This window comes from Coturnix japonica, chromosome 18 (assembly GCF_001577835.2).
Source record: "Coturnix japonica isolate 7356 chromosome 18, Coturnix japonica 2.1, whole genome shotgun sequence".
NCBI lineage: Eukaryota > Metazoa > Chordata > Aves > Galliformes > Phasianidae > Coturnix > Coturnix japonica.
In genome coordinates this window covers 6,741,438-6,760,160 of record NC_029533.1, presented here as the reverse complement: position 1 = coordinate 6,760,160, position 18,723 = coordinate 6,741,438, and the positions used below count along the sequence as shown (strand labels likewise).

At 37.4% G+C, this 18,723-nt stretch overlaps 1 protein-coding gene across 4 annotated transcripts in view; it reads left to right on the top strand.

The window, feature by feature from the left end:
* Positions 1–654: 654 nt before the first annotated feature.
* Positions 655–18,723, top strand: part of CEP112 (centrosomal protein 112) — a 123,233-nt gene continuing 105,164 nt past the window's right edge. Inside the window, exons 1-8 of one of the 4 annotated variants that reach the window (XM_015880029.2) lie at positions 655–958; positions 1,445–1,565; positions 1,669–1,859; positions 2,590–2,756; positions 5,932–6,028; positions 6,499–6,573; positions 12,372–12,419; positions 12,552–12,629. In XM_015880029.2, the coding sequence (XP_015735515.1) occupies positions 1,466–1,565; positions 1,669–1,859; positions 2,590–2,756; positions 5,932–6,028; positions 6,499–6,573; positions 12,372–12,419; positions 12,552–12,629 (756 nt within the window). In that variant the 5' untranslated portion in view covers positions 655–958; positions 1,445–1,465. The remainder of the gene's footprint in view (positions 959–1,444; positions 1,566–1,668; positions 1,860–2,589; positions 2,757–5,931; positions 6,029–6,498; positions 6,574–12,371; positions 12,420–12,551; positions 12,630–18,723) is intronic. The other 3 variants (XM_015880030.2, XM_015880027.2, XM_015880028.2) reach the window with 3 other exon arrangements.

Sequence of the window (18,723 nt, the reverse complement as noted above, 5' to 3'; positions counted from 1 at the left end):
TATCTATCTATCTATCTATCTATCTATCTATCTATCTATCTATCTATCTATCTATCTATCTAATTTCCAGTTCTTAATCATAATGAAGACACGGTCCAACCAGCAACAGCTAAAAATGATTTCAGCTGGTATCCAACTAGCAGCAATGAAAGAATGCAACACACCCAAGAATTACCTTCTACTTCTTTAAAGTCTTTGCTTTTAGGGTGCACTGGGGCACCTGGTACATCCCCTGTGCCAGGTTCCTGGGGGACCTCATGGAATGTCGGGTGTCTCCTGCATCTCTGGGTGCTGCCTCAGCCTCTGCTGGACCCTCTTGATGTTTTTAATGTGTGTGCATTGCAATGTGGATATATTGTTCAGCCTAGAGAAGAGGAGACTGAGTGAAGCTTCATTGTGGTAAAAGGGGAGCACTTGGGGCAGTGCTAATCTTTGTTTTGATAACAGCAATAGAACATTTGGGAGCAGTAAAGCTGTGGCAGGGGGAAGGTCAGGCTGGATAACAGGCAGGCATGGATCAGGTCAGTCTGCCATCCATCACTGCATGCACAGACAGTAATTCAGCTGCACAGCAGGACCACCTTCAGCTCACACCTTTGCACTCCTAAACCCAGGACTTTATTTCCTATAGCACGTGCCACACAAACAGAAATACCCACATCACATTCAGGCGGAGATATTTCAGAACAGCACCATCAGGACGCGAACCGAACCCCCTTCACACCAGGCCCCGGCCCAACCCGACCCACCCGGCCATCCCGCCGCACAACGCGGCCCTCGGAAACGGAAGCTCCGGGCCGTGCTGTCAGCGGAGGCCGCCGGGAGCGGGGGTGGGGTCGGTTTGAACCGTTGGCCGCTCGGCCGGGCCTTTCCCCTTCAAGCGGGGAGCGGGAGCCCCAGGCCCGGCCCGGTCTGCGCGAGGTCCCGTTAGAGCGCGGCCTGCACCGCGGCCTACGAGGTACGGGCGGCGCGGCGGCGGGGAGGGCGGCCCGGGGGGTGGGTGGGACCCCGGTGGTGCTGTAGGGATGGAGCTGCCCTCTGCTTGCAGTGCTGTGTCTGTAAACCTCCTGACTTAACTTTGAAGTCTCCTTGGTGCTTTTTTTGCCTGGTTCTTTGATTTAAAATAATAATAATAAACGCTAATTATAGGGGGAGGGGGGAACTCTTACAAACGCAGCATGTAGGTGCTGTTTTATACACATATTTTATACATATATGTGTAATGTGCCTTTTCGTGTGGCTGGCAGTTTCAAATCTAAGCATGTCCTTGTAAAAAACTTAATTAAACGTTTGTATTTCCACTTATTTCTGTATGAGTTCAATGAAATATTTAGTCTTATTTGTCATCTGGTCTCAAAGCACACCGTGGTTTGGCCTCGGACGACTAGAGCTGGATGTAGGGTGGTGTTTAACTTTGTCCATTTCGATGCGGATGATGGTACAGGTTGCTGCGTTTTCTTTCAAAATGAATGGTGAAGAGGAAGCGTGGAAAGAGCTGGATGCTGAATTCGATCGTTACGTTGTGGATATGAAGCCTCACATACTAAAGCTGCAGCATAGGTCAGGTAAATACGGTAAAACTTGTGCATGGAGAAACACTAATAACAATATTCTACCTTGGGTTTTCCCTGATGGTATGAGTGGTTATACGTGTGCCTGTCTTTTCAGAACGCCAAAGGTGTGCGCTGTGGGTTAAAAAACTATGTGAGCCCTCAGGAGCGGGTGCAGGAATAGCAGGAAGGAAGAATCGGAACTCATATGCAAAACTATTGCTCCACATGCTGAAACGAGGAGTGCTAGAAGAACCCTTCACACATGAACCAGAGCCAGGAATGCTGAAAACATTACCTTCATACATGGTGAGCATAACTTCATTGCTTACATTTATTCTTGAAAATATCTACAAGTCCTAGATTTGGTGTAAACATGAAGAACAGTTGGAATGAATTGAGTGGGTGTGTGTGTGGCCAGTGCTGACTTTTATGTTATATGTCTTAGAGCTGATGTTGGAAATATCTTTCAATGTACAAAATCCTTTATGAGAGACTTGTTTCCTCTTCTGAATTCAGATTCTAAGGCTTATAAAAATAGGTGTTAATGAGCAGAAAGATTATATCTGCCTAATTTTTTGAATGGGTACAGTTTTTCTTAAGCAGCAGATTGCTCTCTTGCATGGAACATGATGCACTTAACTGATGTGACTCAGTAGCCTTCCTTTCTGGCTTCTGCCATGACCTCCAGCTGTTTAAACTTTGAAAGAGAAGATGTTGCTATTGCACATAGGCAGTGTTATAAGCTTGTAGTTTGTTTTCTGGAGACCTGAATATAACACAGCATGCATCAGCTTTATTGGTGCTTGACCAGTCAAGTTACCTGTGCTGAAGGAAGTAAAGTACAGGAAAACCTTGAAACTTGCATGCTGTACTAATTGCCGTGTGTGGGGAGGTAATATTTGCACATCTCATTGACTTCATCTGGAAAATAATTTTAATGTGACAGGTATTTGTGTAAGAAATTATATGAATAGCATAAAGAACGTCTTCGTGTAAATATGTTCCCGTGTTGATTTTGCATTTACTTTAATTACAGTTAATTTATTTTGATGAACCAAATTCAACAAGAATTCGAAGTAGTAGCCCAGACTATTTACCTGACTGGGTGATGGGAGAGTTAGGAGAAGGTGAATCCAGGCACGAGGAATCATGGACTTTATCTTCTAAAGAAGAATCATCTTCAGCAACAGCACCTACACATGAGTAAGACTTTCATGTTTGCTTTGTTTGGTATTTGATTCACATGTAGTGTACGTTTGATCTGGTATGTTTTCATTTGTATATATGGATTTATTACACTTCCTTTTGGACTCATCTCAAATATTGTTTGTAATTTATGTACATAAACATAATGAATAGCTTTCAACTGGATCACTTTTCTACTTTTCTGTTATCTCATTCCTCCATTATGTCTGCTTCCCTTATTCCTGTAAGTCTTCTTCCAAGTCTCCGGGTTCTCTCCTTTCTCCCTTCCTGTTACAAACATCTATAAGGTTTTGACGATGCTGTCTGCTACAGACACATAGGCTTTGGCAGCCAGTGCTCTATGCCTGAATGCTGCTTGTTTACACTGAGGGTACGAAAGTTTCAGCATAGATTGTTTGCAGCTGTACATCAGAATTTGGAGTATCTGTAGTTGGATCTTATTTTTGCAATCCACTGTAGATTTGCAGGTACCAGCAAGCTTAAACTGCACGTTTATTGCCTATTATTTGGATGTAGAGTTCTTCCTTTCCCATCTGATTTACAAAGCAGATAACGGGATGAAATATCTCAGGTTATTAAGTCTTGGATTCCTGTTGGCTTTTTGATGCATATGCTTACGAAAAGTCTAAGTCATTATCATTAGCTATTAATTTTTTAGGCACGCTGATATTCGTGCTGTCTTTCAAATTCCTTCTATTGCAATGCCAAGTCTTGAATTATTAATGGCTCAGCTGTGATTTATGTAGTTGACAGGCGCTCTTGCAGGTCGGTCATGCCACTTTGATACTGAGTATCTTGAAACTTCTCCAATGTATCCCTTAACGGTGTGCAATTGTAACAAGTCATTTTAAAAGCAGCTCTTAGAAGTGATTCATCACGTGTTTCCAAGCTACACTGTTAATACCAAGGGGTCTTATGGTACATCCCTATAGCTCATAGGTGGATTAGGTGAGAAAAAAAGGCGTAAATCACTGAAGTAGCTGTGTTATGATGGTACTACTTAGTAATAAAAAGAACCATTGGGAAGAGCTGTCTAAATATTAAAGCGATAAAGCTTAGCCTTATGGAAACGTGGAATATGTTGTGCTTCTGACTTGCTCTTTGAGACCCTAAATGTGTGCAGCAGAAACTTCTGAACTCTGCATCTCTTAAGGAGAGCCAGCAGATGGCGGTCACGTCACGTTGCATTTCTGTCTGCTCGAGGATGTGTGGCAGGAGAGCAGCATCCATAGGCATGCGACATAGTTAATGTGATGTAAATGTTGCATTCCAACCATGACTTAATTCTTACAGATAGACTAAAACATTTTCTCAAGGCAAAACAGATATGTCTGCGCTCACGAGTAATTTGTTTTTGATGTTTGTTTATTCAAGATTCTCTCTTCTAAAGAAGCAGACAAGTGGAGAAGTTTTGTTGTTATTTTTCACCTTGTGAGTTGTGTGCTGCTGTGTAGGAAGGTTTTGGCTTTTCCATATCGGAAGCTGTTTATATGGCTGAATAAAAATTAGGTAGGCAAATTTTACATGGGAACTAGGATGTAAGATCAAACAAGATGGTGCTAAAAAGGTGTATCTTCACTAAAAGGTATTCTTTCAAGTTTTGGAATAACGTGTGGTTTGGACAAACATCCGACCTTCGTGGCTCTGTAGTAAAATTCTATTGTACGTTTATAGCATGACAGATTATGCCTGGGAAACACTGTTACAGATAATGTGTGGCTGATGCTGTACCAGGAAGAAGCAGTGAGTTGCCCTTGCTTTCCTCCTAGTAGGAAATTTACAGATCTCCTTTATTAGCAGCAAATTGCTTCCTTCTTTCATGCTAGTTCATGGTTGTGGTTGAAGCAGGAGTCACGGGGCTGCTGTCAGGGCTGGCAGTTCTGCACCTGCCTGCAATGGGAGGAGAAAAAGCAATTCTTAAATAACTTCCTGTGATTGCTGGAGCCTGACTTGATAGCAGGAGGATAGAAAAGGGAGTGAACTGAGCAGTGTATGTTTGATATGAGTGAAGCTGGAGACCATCCTTCGCTTTTGCACGGTCTGTTTACAGAGTCAAGTGAAGTGGCTTCCTTTTCAGAACAGCAAATACAGAACTAAGACTATAATTAGACTTTCTTTAATACTTTTTTCCTGTTCACAAATATTACAGTCAACTTTTTTGTTGGTTTAAATATTTAATAGCCCCTAATCTCACAATAATAGGAGCGTAAATTCTCTTCTTTCTCTTTTTAAACAAGGTCAACTTCATTTAGTTGTTAGGTAACCTGAATGTTGTTCAGAAAATCCACTGATAAAAGCCCAGACTTACTGGTAGGGAAAGATCTGTCTACTTTCATTGGAAGATAACTTTGTATAAAATGAAGTCTTGGTAAGATATGAATAGTTTGGAATGCTGGAAACAGTCAATGTATTATTATCCCACTTCTGTTTTTTTAACCTCTAAAACTTTTCTTATCTAAACTCATCTAATGTACTGCTTTGTAGTAGTTGTTTTGCATCAATGTATGTTGTTGATATTGATTGTTGCTAGAAGGGAAGGTATGCTTCCAGTTGTTGTATTTCACCATTTCCTGCTGTTCTGATGAAAGCTGGGGTGCTGTGCTTCTTGAAAAGTTAGTCTGTGCACGTCTTCCTAGAAGTGACTCGTTTATATGTTACATACAACAGTTGTCTTTTCCTTCATAAGCACTTAATTCATCTCAGCGTCTTTTGGCATAACTTACAGTTTAATTTTCTGCCAGATGGAAAGAATGAAGGGTATTTTAATGGTCTGACTTGATTTTAATACTGTATAGCTAGTCATAGGAAGGTGGATTTACTAACAGGAGTTTTTAATTAGTTTAATGCGTGTGGATTTGACACTGGAGGATATACTGGAAGATGTCTTGCTACTGTTTTGGATCTTTTGCTGTATCAATCTATCTAATAACCTCATTTTCTTTATTTTGTTCCATGCTGCTGTTCTTTCCTTTCACTGTTTTTTAATTGAGAAAGGTTCATTGTCCAGGTTTGTGAGTGAAAGCTGTGTTCGTGTGTCTCCCTTATAAGACCTTTATATCTTGACAGTGATCTCTTAAAAAGATATTAGTTAAAGAGTAAAATCCATTATGTGACACAAGTTGTTGAAAATGAATTCTTTTCTTTCTGCTTATTCTTTTTTTTCTAATAATAGAGAGAGATTCAAGTGTGATGGGAAGCCAACATTGAGATCGCGGTCTACGAGTCCTCTTCTCCAGGCTGATGAAGGAGACCTTGCAGCACCTCAGTCTGTAAGATGCTTCTCCTTTTTGTAATAAAACTTACTGTAGTTTCAATGAATTGTTTCTATATACCCCTGTGGAGCTGTTGTTTCTAATAGTATGAGTCATGATCCCTGTGTACAGATGCAGATATTAAGGAGTGACACAAAGGGCTAAAATCAAAACCTGCCCTCTGCAAGTATATGGGAAATTAACTTCTTATAGGATGGTCTCAAATCATCCTAAAGTTTGACCTATGTGTAGTGTAGTGTGCTTAATGTCTACTGCACTGTTATCCCCAGGCTTGGAAATTTCTGTGACATCATCTTCTAGTACAGCATGCTGCTGGTAACAAAGCTATTTAGATAAAAGCTATCACAGGTACCATGACACAGTTAGGAAGAGCTTTGTAGGTGTTGCCAAATATAACAAAGAGGTTTTTTTAAACATGATGTCTCTGTCAACTCTTCTGATATTTTGTTTGACTTCTCATGTTCCAGGACCATCATAATAAGAAAACTATTTCTTTGGATGACAGTGACCTTGATGCACGTCTCAGCAGTTGGAATCTTGGGGTAAAAAAAACACAACAGCAGTTCAATACTTACTTATGGCCTTGAAATGAAAACTCCTTATTCATGTAGTATACATCTTTGACTTTAGTCAACAGATTTTATGCAAGGATCAGTCTTTTAGAAATAAAGTGGTAAAGCTTGGAAAGGCAAATATGATTACATGTTGTCCTGAAATAATAATAATAATAATAATAATAATAATAATAATAATAATAATAATAATTTTATTGTTTTTAATATAATTATTCGTAAGAAAAAAACTATCTGCTGGTCAAAACCAAGTATCTTATTCCAGTAGGAATGCAGACTATTTCTAGAGAACTTGACAACATTACTTTGAATTTATGGTAATATAAAGAAGAGTTTGTTGATGTATTATTAATAGGTGACCAGATAATCCTAATTCTTTACACTATTGTCAGCCCAGAGCAATATGACAGAATTTTAAAGTCTTGGTTGTAACACTCAGTGTTTTGCATGAATGGCTGAGCTGTCTTCAGAAGCAACATAAATGATAAGACAGAGTGTTAATTCTTTTTGTGTCCTCCTCAGTGTTTCTCCTGCTGTTTTGGTGAATTTTAGCATTCTAAATGTAAATTGCATGCTTCCTTTTTTTCTGAGACAAGAAAGCGTTGACCTTGAGGCAATCCAGGAGCTGCCTGACTGCTTTCTCCAAACTGAGGGTTAATGAAAAGATTATTCCAGGGGTTTGTTGTTGCTCCTCAGAGCTCCCTCCATTTTATAGGGTAATATAAGATTGATTTGTAGCAGTCCTTGGTTTAAAGAAGAATGTATCCTTCAGGGATTATTTTTGTTTTAATGTGAGGAGAGCTGATTTTCAAAAGCGTTTCAAGAGTAGTTAACTTCAGTTTGTGAAACTGCTCTTCAGGTGACTGAAACAAATGTACCAACAGTCACTTGCAGATTTTGAGTATTTGGGTTACATAAATACCTGGATTATGATTGTTACAATACCTTGAGCTCTTAAAGCTGCTCTAAGGGGGTACTTGCTTATGGCCTCTAACAAATTGTTTCAGTTGAGGCTGACAAAGAATCCCTGATATCAAGCACTTTGTTATCAGTGTTAATCATCTTTCTTGCTTGTCTCTTTAGTTCTACTTTTTTGTCTTTTTCTAATTGAAATTTCAAGTTGCAGTCATATTGGGTTAATAATAGAGGGTTATTAAACTACAATAATCCACCACTGATATAGAAAGTCTCTTGGATAACAAATGGGCTATAGTGGCTCACAAATTAGTTGTTTCATTACCATCAGTGAGAAGAGACTTGAAGCAGTTGCTAGTGAGAGAATTTGATTGCATAGTCAGACTTGTTGGGGGTTACCACAAAAAGGATTTGAGGTCATAAGAGTGGCCTCTAAGTGGTTGGAGTTGAACAGTGTATCCTTGCTATAGATCACAGCTTCCAGAGGATATTTAAAGTAATCTTATATTTTCTGCACCAAGCAGAGTTCAAAGCTGAACAGGCTGTATTTTGGGTATATTTGTTACTATTGGTAGTAACCTTTTCTACACAAGAAGTCAGACTCTCGCATCACTTTGTTTGCTGGTGTTTGTTGCTTCTCACGAGTAACAAAAGATTATTATTTTTTTGTTTGCCTTGCAGCATTTCTGATGATCTCTATCAAACATTTCATTGTTCAAGTTCTTTATATTCCAGGCATGATTGGTTAAATGTCTAAAAAAGTTTTGATTGTGATAAGTTTGCTTTTCATACACAGAATGCTAATATTAACTAATTTTAAATACATTATAAAAATGTGTTTTTCTTAGCCCTTATTGACTCTTATCTAAACTGATGTGGGACTGTGCTTTATGAAGTGTTAATGCCTTGAAGTTGAATTTGCAATGTAGAAAAGAAAAAATCCTTTTGTATTATTGTTTGAAGGGAGAGTTTCAGAGCTGGGAGTTTAGACAAATTCAAGTAATCTTTGGCTATTTTGTTACTTTGAACTCTTTGTCAGTGTTTGGTTGGTTTAGAATATATTTAAGGATTCCTCAACTATCTTTTATATTCTATTAACAGCTGTCAATAAGCTTCTGTGTTTTGTTGGAAATTCAGTATGCATCGTGAATGGGGCATCCCCACATTCCCTTTAGTTATGTTCAAGAAGTAATGAAATATGTAAAATATATGTGGTGTCAGGGACAGAAGCTGGTTGGGTAGGGCAGTTACTTGCCTTAGAAACTTCTATTTTTCTCTAAACTTTTAGTTTGCAGATAAACACAATTTTTGTATATAAAATTTAATTCATGTCTAGGAGTAAGAATGAATTAAACTCTCATGTGTTCTTATCTAACCAACCTGTTTTTCTTTTCCTGATGCTTCTGGTACCCTGGGGAAATAGCAGAGGGGTTTTTAATCAGAGAGAATGTCAGTTTTCCTTATTGAAATTCAGCCAGGACAGGAGTAATTCTTCAGCTTTTCTAGAAGTGGTGTGAGTTCTTCAGTCCGTAGTACTTGGGCACTCAGATCTTGTCTGGAAGAATCTATCCTGGGAAATGTTATGGCATAATGAAGGTTTAAGAGTACCAAGGTCAAAGGAACTCTATGGCCATTGGCCTGAAATACATTCTCCTTGCTTGGAGGAATTCTATATAACACAGGCTTAAAGCAGATGCAAACAGAATTCTTGGATGGCTGCAGCAGCAGTGCATGATATGTTTTGTGTACTTGGCTCATGCCTGCCTGTGCCTTTCCAGTCTAGTTCAGCTCAACCACTTCTTTACAAACCATTTTATTATCTTTTGTTTGGTTTCTTAGTCTTTCTGCTTACTATAAACATATCTACCGTATATGTTATGGTGTTGGAGGGCAGCAACGCTGTAAAAACTTTCCCACAGTGAACTCCAAATGGTGTTGTGACTTCAAAAAATAAATTCTACTTCCATGCTGACAAACAACCTTCATGCACTTTAATGTCCTTCCACTAAGACTGCAGAAGCAGCATTAAAGTGAACTTCCCTACAAATTATGATGTTAGATAAGAATGTCCTTACTCAAATTTCCTGAAGCTACTCAGCAGTTATTTCTGTAGGGAACATGCTGGCTGGGTTTGTTAGATTAAAGTAAGAACTTAGGGCAAGGTTCAGTTTAGTTGTTTACCATTTCAAAATCTTAAGTGTTCTTAACTCTTTCATGTGTGTTCTTCCATCCTTGTTTTGAAAACAGTCACATTTTGTCTTTGAAGAAGCTTACGGGGGGAATGTACAACAAGCCTGCTGATCCGAATGTTTTTTCCTGCACATTAATATGTACAACATACCTTCTGATTTGTTACTGAGCAGTCAGAAGATGCCATCGTGTATTAGTAAAGATAAATATACCTTGATAAGCATCTTCTGAAGAACAAAATGTGACTTGGGAAGAGGTAGGATGAAGCCATAACATTACCATCCTCGTAATGATGTTTACAGTGTCAAAAAGAGCAGAAGCTTTGGTATAAGACTGACAGAAGGTCTGTATGCTGCTCTCAGCCTGAGGACGTCCTGTGGCAGGATGTAGTGTTCCTGCTTATTCTTTGTGCGCTGTCATTGCTTTTGTGAGAAACCATCTTAGCTCAGCTTACTTTTCCTATCAATGCCTCACTCATTGCTTTAATTGCTAGCTTTTAAGTTGTATGCTTTAAAAATACGTTGTTTTGGCTGCTATGTACAATAGAAACTGGAAATATTGGGGTTAAAAATTGTGGCTTGTTTATGTCAAACTCTGATTTAGATTCTGTGTTGTTTTTTTTATGCTGAATTTCTTCCTTTATCTTTCTCAATTTATGGGGGGGGAAAAGAAATGTTAACAGAAATAGTCTACTTCATGGAAAGTATTTTTTCCCTCATAATGGGGATCTGATTATGTATAGCCCTCCCAAAACCAAGATTTACTGGTTTATGGGGACTGAAGGACTGGAAGGTGACAGTGCCAGTCCTCACAAACTGAAAAATGGTTTCTTGTCTGGCTGCCCAATAGAATAGAAGAAACAAAAGTCCCTGCTACAAAGAGATTCAAAATGTCATTTTTTATGAAGAAGTGGTATTTACAAATTAGAGTTCAATTCTAGTTCAAATAAAGATGTCTTTCATGATGACATTTATTTGGTTCGTAGTCTTAAAAAAGCATGATGTGATTTACTGTTCTTCTCATGGCAGTCCTTCAGTTTCATACATATGTATTTTGGTTTGTCTTTGACCTTTTGCTTATTATTTTTAAATTTGCATGTTTCTCATAAATACAAGCTTTTTTTCTTTTTGGGGCATTCTTTATTGTGATATTCCCTCTTTAATGTGGTATAATTTTGAGAACAAGAAGTTTTGCAGAAGGCCAGCATGAAAAGAATGAATGTTGAGACATTAAATGTTTACAGATCAGTTTAAGTGGATATAATCCACAACAAGTAACAAAGTGGGAACATTTAACTTCAAAGCACATATGGCTGCTGTTACAAAATCAAAAAATGCAAGACTTGGGCCATGCAAAGTATTGGAGACACATTTTCCTTCTCCCTTATAAGCAAGCAAGATATACCTTAGTAAACAACTTCATGCTCAGATAAAGTATTTGAATTAATCATAAATTCTAGCAATTTTTTTAAGCTTAAAAAAAGAAAGTGCTTTTTTTAGTATGTTTAAGGAAGGTTCCTTTACCCATTAGTGTCTACCCATGTTTTTTTTTTTTGCTGTGCCAATCACAGTGGCATACTTTTAAAGCCAAAACCATAAACATTTATATGTGTTAAGTAAACTCATTGGGCGAGGGAAACAGGTGACTTAATAAATTACTTACCATTAAAAATATTGGATGTTCATTGAAACTGAATGCATGTGTAAAAAAATACTAATATTTTCAAGTACTTCTGGGTGAAATATGATGACTTTAACAGCATATAGAAATCCTACGTAACCTTTTAGGGAAGGAAATGAATAACGCTGTATCGAATCAGAATTTCAGAGGGATGAAGCCTCTTTTACCACTGATAAGTTCAACACAAATGTATTTAATAGCAATGGAGAAAGTGCAGACATCTGATATATTTGCCATGCCTCATAGATCTATTTAATCTTTTTTGTGTTAAATAAATGGGCTAAATTTTGTAAAATATGTATTGTAATCACATTCCAATTCCAAATCTCACCGCCACGTTTTATGAGATTATACCCTTGAAAGCTTCTCCTGAGTTTTACTCAGTCTCTACAGTGTGATGTTTGAGTCCCATCGTCTGAGGGAAATTAAAAAGATGCAGCTCTCTGATAGAGGAATTGGGCTCTGAACGGTGCTCTGCATTCAGCTCTTAAAGCAGCACTTTCAATCACTATATTTAATTGTATAGTACTGCTAATGACTTATTTCCTTTTTTTGTCTCTAACTTGAATATGTGGCTACAGTCTCAACACTCATGTTTTTCAAAAACACAAGACTAAAATCACTGTATTCAGGAATATTCTCTAGCTTTACACTAGTTTAAATGAATTGTATCCAATGAAGTTGCTTGTTTGGTAGAAACTATTTAGCAAATCCTATGAAGCTGTTCAGTAGACTATTATCTAAGCAATCATAAAGTCATTGGCGCGGTTTGAAATCAAGAAAAATGATTTTAAGGTATCAAGACTTCCATTAAAACTGTTCTCTCATCTTTACAGTATTTATTACTGATTTGTTAGGTCATTGGGAGAACATTCAAAAGGTTTCCTGTAACCTTGCTTTTCTGTTCTATGTTTTTGTTTCTCTGTTTGTGAGAAATAAGACATTGCTGATACGATTACATGATCTTTAACTTTGTCTTTCAGCTTGAAAATCCAAGATATTTACGGGAAAAACCAGTGCCAGTGTCTTTGGTAGGTATTTATATTCCCTTGGTACTTTATAAGGGTGAGCAAGCATAGTTAATGTTTTTCCTTTCTGTTTAGGAATGATTCCTAGTCAGAGTTATTACTTTGAACTCAGAATCTGTTTTTCTTATTCAATAGAAGACACCCAAGATTGGCCTAGGGAAAAGTAGCAGTTTCCAGGAGAACCCAGACCTCTTTCGGATGCACGAAAAGGAGGTAAGGTGCTATTTAGTCTTTTTAGAGTTGGAGCTACATGTAATGTGATGCTTAAATAAGCAGCCTGGTACACCAGCTGTGTGGTATGTGTGTATTTCACTTTCTCTGCACTGTTCACATATTCACTGTTCTTTTGCACTGACAGTGTTCAACCACCATTGCCCCAGGATGAGGCAAGACAAGGTTTCACAAGATGTGAAAATAGTCTAAAAAATAACTAACTTGTAAGCACAGTGTTGTCATTTAAATGATATTAAATGAACGGGGATGGAAGCCAAGTTGCTACACAAAATACTCAGCGAATGATTTTTTTTTCTCTGGAAAAATCCTTCAAACCATGCAGTAAAAATCTGGTACTTCTTGCTAATTTTGCTTTACTGTGGGCTAGTTTAAACTGGAAAGGTTAAAGAAAGTATTTCACAATCACCATGTGTGTGTTATTAAGTAGGGAACTTAAATGTGTTTTCTTCTTGCTTTGTTTGTGAAGCTCAATTAAAAATAAAGCCTTTCCATTTATAGAATGTAGTTGTATTTACAGGAGAAAAAAGTGCCATACGAGAGTTTGTAAACCTTGAGCTCTTTTCAACCTCTTTGTAGTAGGATAGGAGAATATAAAATAGGATAACTGCGGTTTTTGGCTTTTAACCTTTAGACCTTTGTTCATAAACCATTCCTGCACCTGTTTTGACTCTGTAATGCTAAGCACATGGCTATCTGCAATGATAACCACATCACAGTTTTATGAAAATGTGATCATCATCAGACAGTGGTTTTTAGCAGCGTTTTTCCCCCAAATACTTCTGACATGGATTAAACCATTTGGGAAGCTGCCATTGCTGGAGAATCTTGGGTTTAAACAAGGAAGATGCAACAAAACAAACCTTTCTCAAATAACTCTCTTACATGACTAATATATCCCTCAAAGAAGCTTTGATGTCCATTTAAAGAAGCTCCATTTCTTAATTTTTCATGTTGGTCAGTCTTAATTTTTCTTAGGAATTTGCTTACTTTCTTTTTAACTGAAGGTTACAAACACCACCAGGAATAAATTAGTACTGAGTGCTGTATATCAACTGTATTGTTAATACTTTATTTCCTTATTTTGTGTTTTACACAACACTAATGCTTTGTGCAGGTAACTATTAGAAAGCTTCGTCTGTGTGGGATAACTGAAAATATTGAATGTTTGCAATATTTTTGATGACTTTGTTACTTTATCCATTTGTAACGTTTGGGTATTGGAGTGCAGATGCTTTTCCAGCCTTTTGTAACCCAAAGCAGTGTGGCAGAAGTGGTTGTGTTTTCATCTGGAGCAGAGTTGTGTTGTGCAACTGAAGGGAGGAGGAATTGTGGGGAGGTCGATGGGTGAATTTTCAAGAGGATATGGAATATCTGCAGGATAATTTCCCTCAATTTGTTACGTGGAATGAGGACTGAGGAAGAGAGATTTAAGAGCTGAAAGTTGAGCTGATGAGTGAAAGGCACCTGAGAGTGCGGAGAATAGAGAGAAACCACGACAGCCTGGAAATGCATTTTAACTAATTGAGGACCATATGAAAGATGGAAACATGAACATTACTTTTCAAGGATTAAATGTTTAAAATAGAGATATATAACTTTTGTCTCTGGGATCTTCATTTATGTTTTCCTCAGGTTTTTTTTTGTGATTAAACACTCTCGTTTATTGCATGAAACAGATCTTGTTTGAAAAGGTCATCAAGGCATATAGTTCTGTTGCAACAAAATTTCTGGGATTTATTCATACTTACACGCTAAGATTAAATCAGCTGATCTGGCTGAAAGTGTTCTAAATGTAAAGTGCTGAAAGCAGAAGATTTAGTGTGTTTCTCACTTGTCTGGCAGGAGATTGTACCTTGAAACTGAGGGGATTGTTAAGGGCTGTGATGTAGAACATTGGATGTAATGGAAAGAGAATGCAGGGAGGAAAGTAAGCTGTAGAATTTGGGAGGTGTTATTGGTGAATGGAGGTGGAGTTTTAGAAATGAATGAGTATACACATGGAAATAAAGTACATGCTGCTGCAATTAAAAGGAGAGGGGTGTGCTGTGTTGGGATGAATCAAAATGGATCAGATTGGGAAGTGATTAATTAAGAGCAGTGAGACTGTGACTGTAATGTTAACAGCAGGTGACATTATTTTCTCCTTTCTCCAGTTCTATGAAGGGATCAGTGGGCACTGTCCTTCTGGTTTTGATTTATTTCTCTTAATTGCTTTGTTCTATGCTGAAGTACTTAAATACATGAATGAGACACTTAATGCATGCCAGAAAAGAAACAATAAATAAAACTAATATGGAGACAGTATTCTGAGAGAAGGAGACTTGTAATTAAATTAAGCTTGTACTGATGTAAAATTAACATTATATTGCTCTGAGCTACAGCATGGGTTTGATATTTTTTCCTCATAGAAAACAGATATTTTGTTCATATTTTCCAAGAATGGTAACAGTCTATCAGTATTGTTCTCTTACATTATGATGAAGCTCAACTCCTGGTACCACAGGGAGGAAGGAGGTCAGGTTTCCCTATGACTTCAGGTGCAGAATTTCAGGACCTGGACCTTGATATTCACTGGGACTTCTTTATTTGGTGGAGTCCCCTGGAGGTGCTTGAGAAACGTGGAGATGTGGTACTGGGGGATGTGGTTAGTGGGGATGGGTTGGGGTTGAATTTGGTGGTCTTAGTGGTCTCTTTCAACTGTAATAATCCTATTATTCCATGTGGGGACATGGTTTATTGGGCATGGCAGTGATAGGTCAACGGTTGGACTTGATATTTTAAATTCATACCCTCTATTTATTTACCAAATGACCATTCCCCTATTTGTCTCCCTGTCAATTCAGTCAGTCTTCTGTTCTTAAACTCCTGGCTGTTTTCAAAGCGGTAAAATTTGCTGAGAATTTTAATTATGGCAGATATTCTTATTAACATGTAAGAATGCATGTTCAGGTGTGGCCCACAAGAAGCAAGGAAATCCAAAAAGGCAGATAAGATACAGTCATTTACTTATTTATTTTTTTAATTTACTTCTCTATAACTTTTCTTCTGGTAGCTTGGGTAGGAAAATACTTTTCTTTCCCTTTAAAATGATTTGGATCAGTCGATATTGTGACTTCGAATGTTTCATTTCAGTTTGTTCTTTATCCACAAACCTGATGTCTGTTTTGAATTCGGTGTTTGATTTATTTTGAGAATTGAGTTGTAAACTGACTCTCACTGCCTAGTTATCATTCTGAGCAGCGATCTGTTAGTTCACATTTAGAAATGCAGCAATCTTGACTTCTGTTAACATGATTCCTGACTGATTAATGTCCTGTTCCTAAGAACATATGCAAGTTGTCCATTGTCTTCTGTATGAGGAAATCACATCCTGTCTGCTTTGATAATTCTTTAGAATGTAATGTAATAAAACCCAAACCTTATTTTATTGCTAGACTGGTGTGAGACATACGGTGTGTGTCAGGATGAGACATGTTTTCATAAGCTGACTTGTGATTTATAATTCCCAATACTAATTGGTCTGGTCATAGAGATATATATGTACGTGTGCGTGTATATATTTATTTGCTGCAGTTTGTGAACTATGTCTTTAATTATTGCACATATGTGCTGGAGACATTGAGAAAGATCAAAGAGGTAGGTTAGCAATTCAAACTAGTGCTTCAACCAGTAGAATGTCCAGATGGTTGCCAAGCAGCTGGGAATTAATCTTTTGCTGCATGATTAATCTCTACCTCAAAGTGTCTCTCTTTCTTTTTAAGTATGATTTTTTTCTTTACATGTATAGATCCCATTTTTTTTTTAAGGCAGAAAATACATTGAATAGAAAAAGTCAGTGCTATGTGCTCTTATTGCCATGTTACAGTTGTGAAATAAAAACAGAAGTACAGTTGTAATGACTCTTTAGATCTCGAAATGAGTGCAAAAAGTTCAGTAGCTGGTGAACATGAAAAGATAAAGAATAACACTAGGAAAATAAGTTGTGTTGACCGAGCATATACAGAATAATTTATTTCACTGGACTCAGCAGTATGTGGAATTAGATGAACTTTTCAAGTAGTATGTAGTATTTTATTAGACTCAGGTTTTACTTGCTCTCTTTTAAATTGGTGTTGACCTCTGCACATTCACAGGGTTCACCGGGATTCACTTTTTAATACTGGCATTTCTGAGCTCTCTTTTATGTAATTGCATCTGATAAGTTATTACCATAGAAAAGCTTTGGCAATTCCCATACATATTTAACTTCTTCAATGCTTACTGATACTTCCCGCACTATAAGTGGCAAATGTATTTATTGTGCATGGGAAAAGGACAGTTACCACTCCAAATAAAGCCCTTAAGTAACGTGAGGCGCTGTAGTGCTAATACGTCTTCTCTGTTTATTAACTAACACATCTTGGAGGGTAAGAATACCAATCCAAGTTATTCCCGTAGTTGGAGCACAAAGCAGTGTGCTTTTCTGCCTGTTCCCAGCACCCTCAACATGAAAATCTATGAAAAAATGACTGTTCTCTTTTGAAAGAGATTAATGACGTTTACACATCAATACCAACAATTACCCATTCAGCTCCTTTTCTGTATACAGCAAATGTTCAATGTCATTAAAAAAAATAGTCAGACATCTTGCTTGATGGGGTAAAGCTGATATGATCTGACCTAGGACAAAGCTTTTCATTTTTAGTGGCTATGGAAATGGAGTAATGTCCTACTAATTTTATTTTACATCAGTTAATATCTGGTTTCTTTTCAAATAGTACTCTGTTAAAATGCTTTAACTGGAAGTAGTGGCTGTAGTGCTTTTAAAGAGCATGGATAAAAAGGAGGTTAGAAATGTGGAGAGAAGAATAAATGTTTGTTAGGTCAAATAATGTAGTCCAGATAATAAACATAGGCTTTTGTGGAGGGACCTTTGCATCTGGGCAGAATGCCATGTATATAGAGGCTCTTTTTACATTCCAACTTCTGGCTTGCATATTTCACTTGTTTGCTGGTTTGTTGAGACTGCATGGGCTTTGCAACAGAGACTTCCCAAGACTTTTTTTCTTAACCTTAGGCATTATGTTGGATACAAACACTGATAGTATTTAATGCAAGAATTTGGAGTGGATCTGTATCTGCTGTTTCAAAATTCATTCATTTTTTGGAGGAGCAGATTTCTGTGTTACTCTGAGATGGACACAACACCACCAGGAAGAAAGTCCAGCATTAATGTGTATCCCAAATGGAAAACCTGCCTTTACTGTGTGTAACATTCCACTATGAACAGTGTTGACACCACCTATGTTTAGAAGGAAATCAAGTCTTTTTGCACTTCTAAGATAAGAGTTGCCCTATTTGATATTCTCCTCGTGATTTGCACACTTTGTTTTGCCATAGGCTTCTACTGTGCTTTGTGTGGTTTGAGTTTTCAGCTCTCGTTTGTCACTAGAAGGGATACAATGGCTGAGCTCGTAAATGTGTGAAAGATAAAGTGTATTCCTACATCCATCTGATGTCTTATTGCCTTTTTCTCTTCATAATATAATGCCCCTTTTCCTTGATTAAAAACATTTGTGAGAGTAGATGGTAAATACTGATCTACAGTAAGATGTGTGTATGAGCAGAGGGTGCTTGATAAATGTGAAAAGTGAAGCTAAAATATAGATCACATGCATACATTTCTATTCAAAGAAGTTACTATAATGTACTAATTTCTTTCCCTGCAGTGTCATCTACACACATGTACACATTTCCTGGCTATTTGGTCTCTTAAGCTTCTTTAAATGTTATAAATTGAAATGTTAGTATACCTCAGAGTTTTTTCTTAGACAGGTTTGAGGGTACAATATGAGATACAGGAAGAATGCAGTGAAAAAATTCCTTGCTAATTATAATCAGAGCTGCACTTTTGCTTTTGTGAAGCTGCATTTGCGCATAGTCTTGAGTATTTTTCAAGTACTGTATCTCTTCCCATGTTAAACTTGAGTCTGTTTCTATAGAAAGTTCTAGTTGTTTTTTTTTAAAAGAAATCTTTTTCCTCCATGAAAATATCAAAGCTTTGTATTGTGAGCTGATCTCTTTAAGCAGCTGC